The 10,541-nt window shown below is 40.5% G+C and overlaps 1 protein-coding gene across 4 annotated transcripts; it reads left to right on the top strand.

Annotated features, from left to right (window-relative positions):
• Positions 1 to 1,456: 1,456 nt before the first annotated feature.
• Positions 1,457 to 10,111, top strand: tpm4b (tropomyosin 4b). Of its 4 annotated transcripts, none has more exons than XM_008275820.1 (9): positions 1,457 to 1,757; positions 3,927 to 4,052; positions 7,289 to 7,422; positions 8,236 to 8,353; positions 8,443 to 8,513; positions 8,624 to 8,699; positions 8,907 to 8,969; positions 9,056 to 9,125; positions 9,308 to 9,541. In XM_008275820.1, the coding sequence occupies exons 1-9, from the start codon at positions 1,644 to 1,646 to the stop codon at positions 9,388 to 9,390; spliced, it is 855 nt and encodes a 284-aa protein (XP_008274042.1). In that variant the 5' UTR covers positions 1,457 to 1,643; the 3' UTR covers positions 9,391 to 9,541. The 4 variants fall into 4 exon arrangements, with proteins under 4 accessions (XP_008274042.1, XP_008274041.1, XP_008274044.1 ...); XM_008275819.1 differs by lacking the exon at positions 9,308 to 9,541 and adding an exon at positions 9,762 to 10,111 and having other exon boundaries at positions 1,462 to 1,757; XM_008275822.1 differs by lacking the exons at positions 1,457 to 1,757; positions 3,927 to 4,052 and adding an exon at positions 6,008 to 6,302.
• The last annotated feature ends 430 nt before the right edge of the window (positions 10,112 to 10,541 follow it).

Here is a 10,541-nt window from a genome sequence, read left to right on the forward strand (position 1 = left end):
TTTATCATACATCAAAATGTTTTTAAAAGAATTTTTTTTTTTTTTTAAAAGGCCCAAAAACTAAAAGAAAAACCAACCCCTGAAGTTAACAAGAAAAAACCTAAATCAGTTTTAAAATCTATACATTTGCAGGTGCATGGTCTTTACTAGACAATAAAGAATGTGCTCCCTAAAGTACCTGCAGAAAACACAGATTCTCAGGTTTGGTTTCAATTTGTCCTTCCTGGACAGTGTCCTCTGTACCAAAGCACAGCCAGGATAGGGTCTGCATAACAATAACGTCAACCAAGAGGATATATACTGCAAAAGTGGCAATGCAATGTCAAAAATAAGAGATGCATTTGTCTAAATTTATCCTTAGATGTCACTTTAAATGGCTACTGCACTGTTCCTCTGAGTTTTCTTGTAATCTTTATTTTTAGCCGGGGCAGCTGGCACAGAAGTCCATCAATGCTGATGTCATCGGCACATACACAGATGTACAGTATGCACCTCCCACCCGCTAAAAATGTCAAATTTACCACAGTATGCACCAAGATGACTTCTAGATTACAAAATAAAAACATCATTGTCAATATATATTCTACCTTCAGTTTCTGAGGGTCCTTTTCTTGTCGTTTGATATCTGCTCTGACTTTCTGATTTCATATCTGCAAATAAAAAGCACGAAGTGAAAACCAAGCATGACCCATTTTCCAAATATCTCATAAAACCATATTCCTAGAATTTCTCTCATAAGCACAAGCTGTACCCCTCAGTCAGCAACACTTTTTATATTATGTGCCCCACAAATCCCAAGCAACAGGTCTAAAAAAAAAATCTGGCAACCAACAGTAATTAGAAGGATCCTAATTGCAGTGGATCTATGGTTTCTGTCTGCGCAGTGTTCCAACTGCCTGGTGTAGATCACATGCAGACATAGAGCTCTTCCCCCAAAATTTTCTTTGGCTGGATCATTTTCCATACAGCCCTTTTTCATTCAGCAGTAGAATGAAAACTATGTCCTTTCTAACCAACTCTGGTATTACCATCAGTTTGAACATTCCTAAGTAAGAGCACAGGCATAAGATAGCACAAAGGGGGAGAAAGAAATTCATATTACTATTGTGAACAATGTCCTTTTGATTTCTCAGTTCTGGATCATTCTCTTACATCTTATCTGTTATTCTGCTCCTGTTCTGTCCAAAACAAGAAATACAAACAAGGACATTGGCTGAGCATTGCATAAAACATCTACACCTCGGTGTTCCTCCAATGAGCCTTTGAGAGGTGAAGTTTAGATTAGGGAGGGGGGCACAGTAAGTAGAGTAGGCAAGGCGGGGAGTGGCGGAGGGGGCAACCGATGGGAAAGGGCTGTCACTGGGGACTGGGGCTGTCTCCAAATCTCCAGTCAAGTTTAAATCACATAGAGCTCCACCAATACTCAGTTTGCATCCTCCTCTCCTCTCCTGTGCTCACTCGCCCTGAGCTCTCCTCTGCCTCTCTCCTCCTCTCTGCATCTGCCGGCTGCTCTCTCCGTCAACCTTGTGAGGGCTCCTGTGAAGCGTCTTCCATCTAGACTTCTACACCACTGTTTCACCTGAAGAAATCAACTTTTTTTTTTTCCTCTGAAACCTGCAAAACACTAAGACCCAACAGTCACCATGGAGGCCATCAAGAAGAAGATGCAGATGCTGAAGTTGGACAAGGAGAATGCCATCGACAGGGCAGAGCAGGCTGAGTCTGACAAGAAGGCAGCAGAAGATAAATGCAAACTGGTGAGACATGGAAAATTTTATTAATATTTTATTGACCCAATATTTAGGTGGTAGAGCAGAAAAGCAAGATGCAAATAAGTAAAAATAAATAAATAAGACCAGAACAAATGAACAGATAATGGGTTTAAAAATTTGCTTAATACTAGAGCTAGTCTTTGTTGTTGAAATGATTTATGGTTTTGAGCATGTTTTCAATATCATGATATATATATCCGGAAGGTTTTTTCTTTTTTAATCGTATTGATTCCAGCCACATCACAGCATTATCATCACATCATGTAGTTGGTACTTTTCAGATATCATGTCAGATATTTATAATTTTACCTCATTTTTGACTTTCTATAATCCACTAGCTATTTTGTAATTTGATTTTTGTGATTCTATGATTTAAAAAGATAGTTTTATGAAAACCTTACGTGAACAATTCCAATTACCACATTATAGTACAGTCTAAAACAACCTAATCACTCATCACCAAAACACAAGCAGACTGCCGGGGGGCTCAGCATAAAATTTCAAGCATTTCCCAAGAGCACCAAATGCTGAATTGCAGGGAGCAGCTGATACTCAGCTCCAGGGCCTTGTTGTGTAGTGGGTAGGAGAAGGTGGAAGATGTCCACAGGGAAGCACAGACAGAATGACAGTGGGACTACTGCTGGAACTATGATCCACAGTGAATCAGACACATTACATGAAGTTACCAGGAGTTAAAACATACCACCTATAGCAGCTATTGCTCTGACTCTAGTAGACCAAGTTTCCCAACATCCTTATCAGAACTGAAGTCTGTACAATAGAAAAGAAAACCTCATAAGTTTCAAATATGTGCGCGCCCATATTTGGTGCTGCAGTGCTTGAGCCTCAGACAGTTTGATATTTCCAGGCCCAACTTAATGATAGTGAACTTGTACCACTTGATACAAGCAAAGTAGAATCTGGAGATGTAATAGGATATTTGAGGTGTCTAAATAGAGGCAATTATTGCAGTGGGAGGTAGTGTCGTCATTATGGTGGTACGAGAGGAATGCTACAGAGCTGGGAGTTAGAGACACTCGGACAAAGCCAGGATCCAGATTAAAGCAAGTGGAAAGAATCCCCTCTCTGGTGGCTAATGCCCTAATCGCACCCTCAGAGAGCACAAGGAGTGACAGTTGTCACTGGCACCGCACATATGGACCCCCAGCATGTCTTCTGCATCAAGGAGCAGTCAGCATGAAATCCTAGAAGATTATGCAGAGCTCTTTAGTTTGTTGGGATGGCAGGGATACAAGCGAGCGATGCTGTCTTTGCTATTCTTGGCAAGATAACTTGAACATGAGCGTGCACTTAGGATGACAGAAGGCCCCGAAAATACACAAAACTAATAGGAAATATCAACATCTATTACGGAGAACATCAGACACAGACTCCAGCAGCAGTTAAAGGACTGGAGCACACAAATTACAAAATAACTTTTCAGAAAGAATGTCAGGGTTTTTTTTTTTTGACAATCCACAGGCTTCATGGTGAATGGTTTACTTTGGAGCTATTCTCTACTCAAAACATAGTCCGGATTAAAGTGTTGACAGTGGCCTCTCAGCTTTGTCTAGACTGGAATATCTCATTAACTGCTGTGCATAGACTAGCGCTAAATATTTAGGTTAAACATCTCATTTTTCGGACAGATAATGCAATCATGACTTGGTTTGTGATATATATTTTCTTTTGTATTAGTTTCTTTTATTGTTCTTATCCTGTAAAGAAGCGTCTTTGAGTTTCTATACAAATAAAATGTCTTATTGTTATAATTATATATATATATAGTAATCCTAATGACTTTGGTGATGGTCAGACCTTTCATCTAGTTTCACCACCAGACTAAAATATCATACTATCGTACTTTTTAGAGGCATTTGTTGTAACCAGAGGACAAAACCCACAGAGTTTGGTAATCCTGTAAATTCTCCTCCAAGAACTTCTGCTCCCAAAAACCGCTCTGACGATCTTCTATCATAACTGTACACTTGTGAGCATTACAAACAGAATCACTTATGGTCAATCCTGTCCCTTTGTCACTCACCATTATGAACTATATCATTAATAATCCCAAACATCAACATTCAGCTGTTCTGTAAAAATATGTTCTATAAAAAAATAAGATGACTTTCTGCCACATCTGCCCTCTCTCAGCTGGAGGATGAGCTGCTCGGTCTGCAAAAGAAACTGAAGGGAACAGAGGATGAACTGGACAAGTACTCAGAGGCCCTGAAGGATGCTCAGGAGAAACTGGAACTGTCGGAGAAGAAGGCCACAGATGTGAGTTCACCAGAAAGACGCCATCTGAAACACATTATTCACACTACAGTGAAACACCACTACCTAAGTCCTTCAAAGTATCAATATCCACTCATTCAGATGGAGTGGATTACTTATCTGTCAGTGGTTGGAAAAAGAACAGGAACAGAGATGAAAGTTCAAAATCAGTTCAAAAGAAATCAGTAAATGAAGTGCTTTTGCACTCAGTTGTGTTGCTCTACTTACTTATACAACACAGAGCACAGGGCAATGTCAGACTCACCTTTATAGTGCCGTGTAGTTTGGTTGTTCCTAGGTGACAAAACACAGGAGGACCTTCAGAAATGTAACAACACATAATATAATAAAATAGTAATGAAAAAGAGATGTTTATTCAAAAGAATTCCCATGAAATTAAACACAACAATTCATCCAAAACTCCTACTGTCACACTGCTACATGGCTCTTCTGTAGGACAAACAGCCCCAAATGAATCCTGAAATGACTCGTCCGCATTTTCTAACCCAGATACTGTTGAGAATACCCAAGTTATTGGTGGCTCACTGAGGTCTGTAACTGAACTATTTCTCAAGCACAGACAAAACTTGGCCAGCCTGTAGCCGACCAGGAATCCCAGGAATGCAGCTTAAGCAAACAGAGAACCCCATACTGCAGTGTCTAATGAAATCAATGCTTTGGCCTTTTTTGGGGTGGAGATATTACACTCTCCTCTGTCTGCTCTTACAGTACATACCTAGTTCATGTGCAATGGTGAATAAACACTGATTTTAAAAGACCATCTATGTTTTCTTCATATACTGATTACTAAAATGTGTCCTTTCTGGTAAAAATGTCAAGTAGCTAAAAAAATAAAAGCCAGATGAGACATAGTTAAATTTGATCTTTAATTTAAAGCAGTTTACAGTGAAAAGAAATCTGGAAACAGACAGACTTGGCCTCATTTGTGTGTAGTAAGGAGCCAAAATAATACCACTGGTATGGCACAAGATACTACCAGAGATTTTGACACTGACACAAGGAAATTCTTATCTGACATCTTGTTAGTTTCCTAATATCTTGGTAGCTTTTGTAGCGGTTTCAGCTCGAATATTTATGGCACATTTGAACGGAATATGGCACCAACTTAAAAGGACCCCCACACTGAAGCTTTAAAGCTACCAGGTGAGTTAAGGCCTCAGAGGTTAAAGGTGAAACAGATGATTTGTCTCTCAGGTTACCTATCAGGTACCCACAGATCTACTGTTCGCAGGTCTGTGCGCCACTGCTGCTTCTTCCAACGTCTTCTAATGTGTTTCACATTGCTTATGAGGGATGCTGATTTATAGAAATGCGAGGACAGAAAGAGAAAATAAATCCAGGACTTGCTCTAAAAGTGAGGAGGAGGCAGAAGGCTGCGCTGAAGGAATGTGTCGCCACCCCATGGCTGCAGGTCATGTCTACAACCAAATCAATTTACATTCCAAGCCACTGCAGGTCAACAACCCCTATTGAAGAGGATTATTACCGCCCCACCCCAGCCTTGACCCTCCCTCCTCCTCCCTCCACAACCAAAGCCTTGGACCACTGATTTCCATACAGGCTACTAGTTGCCTCTTTCTCCTTTTACTCCATTTCTCTTTTGCACAACCATAGTCGATCATATGTTATGATTCACATTAGATATGATTCACAGTGATCACACAGTGTCTCAAAGAGATGACTCAGACGTAAACGATTCCTTCTCCGATCCTTGCGCATTTTAATCAGAGCCGGAAATCGCAGCCAAAAGGAACACCTTAAATTTGCCATATAAGTCCACAATGGAAAATCCAGACTTCCACTCACACACGGAGTGACATTACACACCTCTTTTGTGGAGGAAAGAGTAGTCCCTTCCCCTCCTAAATCCTGTGATGTCATCTGAGACAGGCTTCTTCACAGGATTGGATGATCTCGCCATAAATTTCCTGAAAACTCCCAGCCCTTTTCCCATCCCAGCCCTGCGCGTCCCTGATTTCCTGCCCGAGAAAAGTTCTCGGAGTCTGTAACTTTTGACGCAAATCAATAACTTAGGAGCAGTTTTAGTCTGCTACGTTTTGGGCTTAGCTTTTTTTTTTTTTTTTGCTTGCTTTTTGAGAAAACAAAGCAATCGAAATCATGGACGTGGTGAAGAAGAAAATCCAAAGCCTCCAGCAACAAGTTGATGAGGCGGAGGATCGTGCACTGGCAGTACAAAGGGAGCTGGACACTGAACGGGAACTGCGCGAAAAAGTGAGATCAAATATCATTTAACCAGCTTCAGACGCATTTTATGTTTACTTTTTAGACTCAGCTGTTTTAGCATCTTTCCTGAGGACTAAAGAATTTACGCAGTCTGTCAGAGCAACAAGCGATTACAATACAGATATAAACATATAAACCGTACATGTGTGCCAACACGGGAGGATTTTTTCTTTAAATCTTGCTTGGATCGGTTGTTTCAGAGGCAAGTTGAGACATCATTGTAGCGACATTCCTTTGTCGAGTTTAGTTCGGGAGGGTTTGTCCAACCTTAACCCGCCCCATGTCTGCTGGGACACCGACTAGTCCACCACTGGTTAGAACAACCAGAGTGTAGGTTTTTAAAGGCTTTTATTGTTTCCACTAACATTTTGAGACATCGGGTTTGTTCTTGCTTTGTAAAAACTCTTTGTTCCCTCTGAGCCCTCTGACTGAATCGCACTTGACACAGTGTGGGTGAGACCAGGATCTGTAGTCCTGCTGCTCCTCCTCAGCCAGGAAGAAGAGAACAGACGTGGTTATCTGGGATATCAGTCCGACAGGAAACAGGCAGTTGCCCAAACTTTGCATGGCTTTACATTGCTGAAGTCCAGCCAGCTGTGTCATTTCACATATGTGAGCTTAAGCTGTTGTGCTGCATCAGCATGTTCTCCAAGAAGCAGGTCAAGCTGCAAAGTCCAGAACTCTTCATGGTTGTGAGCAGTGAAACTGACCGTGAAACAGGAATAGTTGCGTGTCCAGGGAGAATTGATCAACAACCGTGGATACATAGCCCAGAACATTCACAACATTTGACTGCAACAACATAGTAAACAGGCCTGTAGTTATACTGAACCACTCCTTATGTTTGAAGTACATGATTTTCAAATGCAGAGCCCATTTTTTATCCTGAATACCGTCCTTCCTGCTGTGGCAGCTGCATGTTTCCTGACTGACCTCTGACCTCGTCCTCTCCATCTCTTCCTGCATTGCTAAAGGCTGAGGGCGATGTGGCATCTTTGAACCGCAGGATCCAGCTGGTGGAGGAGGAGCTGGATCGTGCTCAGGAGAGGCTGGCCACGGCCCTGCAGAAGCTGGAGGAGGCTGAAAAGGCTGCCGACGAGAGTGAAAGGTGACAACGAACATACATCTATAGACACACGTGTAATTGCCTTGTTGCTGTGAGGCCAATTCAGAAGGTTTTGGAAGGAAATGTGTTGTTTTATTTTATCTACTACACAACACACAAACTTAATACATGTTCCACACATCAGAGGCATTCGCTGTTACCATATCGATATTAACCAGCAATTTAATGAAACCAGAGCAAACAGACATAGCTGAGCAGGCTAAAATCATCCACAGTTTCACTGGTTAGAATCACAGAGGAAAGCAAAGGAATGTGTTGTATATTCCCTAAGAGCTCAAAGGACATTTTTGGTAAAGAAAACTTCAACAGAGGGGCATTTTTCAAACATCTATAGAAAACAATAGGAATTCCTACGTCACACCAGGGAACTAGTACACTTACTAAACTTGCTGTTTGGTATGAAGATGTTTGCAAAGTGCTGGTTCTGGAAACATTTACTGTTTCATGTGACGTTTTAAGAAATGAAAAGTTGAACAGCAACCACAAACAACATACAACTGCCTGAACACTGAAACAGTGCTGCAAAGTTATGCCATAACTTTCTAGACTTTATGCTTTCTATCAAGATTTTAGACCCCATATTTGCGTGTCAAATAGCTCACTTACAGTTTCTTACATATCTTCTCATTATCAGGGCAGAAGAAGGTGATTCACCACCAAAAATATTTACAGTCATATTTTTAAATAGTATTTTTAACTGAAAGTCACCTCTAGCTGGTGTAAGTGTTGGAGATGCCTTATTAATACAGCTCTTTGTGGTTTTTAACTAAAGGTTGTGTGTCTTTCTCGCTTCAGAGGCATGAAGGTGATTGAGAACAGAGCCATGAAAGACGAGGAAAAGATGGAGATTCAGGAGATGCAACTCAAAGAAGCCAAACACATTGCTGAGGAGGCCGACCGCAAATATGAGGAGGTACGGAAACAGAGATCACGTTTCAGCTGTTCTTCAGTTTTCAAATGAGTCTGAGGTCATGTTTGTGTTTTTATGTCTTTTAATGGCAGGTTGCCCGTAAACTGGTAATCCTGGAGGGTGAGCTGGAGAGGGCAGAGGAGAGGGCAGAAATCGCAGAGGTGTAAGCACAAATATAGCAGAAAAGCTTGCTGGCATCATGTGGCTGTTATCAGGATGATCACATGAGAACTTTAAACAGTTGTTAATAAAAGACATGCTTCCTTATTGTAGTAAGTGTGCTGACCTGGAAGAGGAGCTGAAGAACGTCACAAACAACCTGAAGTCTCTAGAGGCTCAGTCTGATAAGGTAAGTTGTCTGCCACATTTCTGCTTGATCTCAAACAACTTCACACACTCACACTTGTTTTATAATGTGCCATGTAGCATAAGTACTGATGCAGTGCAAGCATAAAAACATGAAATAGTACATATTTGCAAACAGAAACATTGTAAAACTAGTTGTTTGTAAAAACAGTTTCGGCAGTTAAATGATTAACTTTCTCTCTCTGTGTAGTACTCTGAGAAGGAAGACAAATACGAGGAAGAGATTAAAGTCCTGAATGACAGACTTAAGGAGGTATGTTCACATTTACTTAAGATGTGTTCATTAACAGAGGTTGTGTCTGCATGATTAATATGTTCATTGTTTTGTTTTTTTTAAAGGCGGAAACCCGTGCAGAATTTGCGGAAAGGACAGTGGCTAAACTGGAAAAGACCATAGATGACTTAGAAGGTACGATTTTCTTTCAATCCTACAATAATCTTCACTGTTTCTTTCCTGACTCTTTAGTATTCTTAATCTTTAATCTGTGCTTTCTGTCTTTCTCTTTCTGATTTCCCTCCACGGTCTGCACAAACCTGCATTTTCCCTTTGAACCTTCTCCACTTGTTTCCTCTCTGCCCTTTGACCTGCAGACGAGCTGTACACTCAGAAGCTGAAGTTCAAGGCTATCAGCGAGGAGCTGGATCATGCCCTCAATGATATGAACACCTTGTAAACCTCACATTCAGCTTAGGAAGCTTTCACTTTCCTATTGACTTTCTTTGCCTTATTTGAAGCACTTTGTCTCTTCTTTTTTTTCATCACTTTCACTGCTCCTTTCTATTTTGCGTTGAACTGAATATCAATAAAGACTTTTTTCTCTTTTACCCTGTCTTCTGTCATTTCACTGAAGCCTGCTCTTCACTACACTGCAGCTATTATTGTTTCTGTATTCTGCCCACTTGAAAAGGCCAAATGAGTGTGTTTCTTAATGCTCTGCTCTAAAATGAGCCATATTTTATCAGATTACTCACTGCATTTATATATTTCTATATATATATATTATGTGTTCACTGATTTTAAATCTGCTGCTACTTTTTATTACAGAGAACCTATCAAACGCAAAAGAGGAAAACCTAGGAATGCACCAGGTCCTGGACCAAACACTGCAGGAGCTCAGTAGCTTGTAAAATGCAGAGAAGAACATCAGATGATTTTTTTTTTTAAAAACTTGTTTTGTAAGAGATTTTTTCTACATGCCATTCATTCTCTGTAATTTCCTTTTTATTCATGCTTGTTAAACACATGTAGCCCTTTCATATATTTATGGTTCTTTCGTTTCTTTTCCTTTCCTAAAATGGTTTTGGGGCCATGTGATTTCAGTTTCGGTGCTGGAAATTGTGTTGTAGACCAAACTCTGAGCACAAATAAAACTGATGATGACAGTGTTGATACTAGCTGCTGATGTTGACCTGACTTTTATGTGTTATCTTCTGTAAGGAATGCACTGTTCCGCATATGTGTTTGTGTGTGTGTCCTTGATGCAATTTCAACACACAGCCATAAACTGCAACAAGCAAAAGAGCATACCCTTCAGCTTACATGTGCTAACATGCAGTGCTTTCCACAGAGACAGTACATTTGTTGTTGTTTCTGTGCTGCTGTCTCTTCGCTTCCACAGCGGTAATGCTACTGAATACTGACTTTTTTCATGAGATATGCAGCATATTATTGACAGTTCAGTCTCAGTGTTAACACAGCTGCCGCCATACAAGGTTGTTAAAGATTATATTATCAAAAGTAAGCAGGCTCGTAGACCTATTGTAAAACTTAAGCCGAGGTTAGCTAAGATATAAGTAAGGTAAGGAATAACTTTATTAATCTCAA

Source organism: Stegastes partitus, unplaced genomic scaffold (assembly GCF_000690725.1).
Source record: "Stegastes partitus isolate 25-593 unplaced genomic scaffold, Stegastes_partitus-1.0.2 Scaffold59, whole genome shotgun sequence".
NCBI classification, from domain to species: Eukaryota; Metazoa; Chordata; class Actinopteri; family Pomacentridae; genus Stegastes; species Stegastes partitus.

Excerpts from the sequence above, each read along its gene's own strand:
- tpm4b (XM_008275820.1), top strand. The coding sequence starts at position 1,644 with ATGGAGGCCATCAAGAAGAAGATGCAGATGCTGAAGTTGGACAAGGAG. Across the intron at positions 8,700-8,906 it reads TAGAGGCTCAGTCTGATAAG|TACTCTGAGAAGGAAGACAA; the intron begins GTAAGTTGTCTG and ends CTCTCTGTGTAG. Across the intron at positions 9,126-9,307 it reads GACCATAGATGACTTAGAAG|ACGAGCTGTACACTCAGAAG; the intron begins GTACGATTTTCT and ends TTTGACCTGCAG.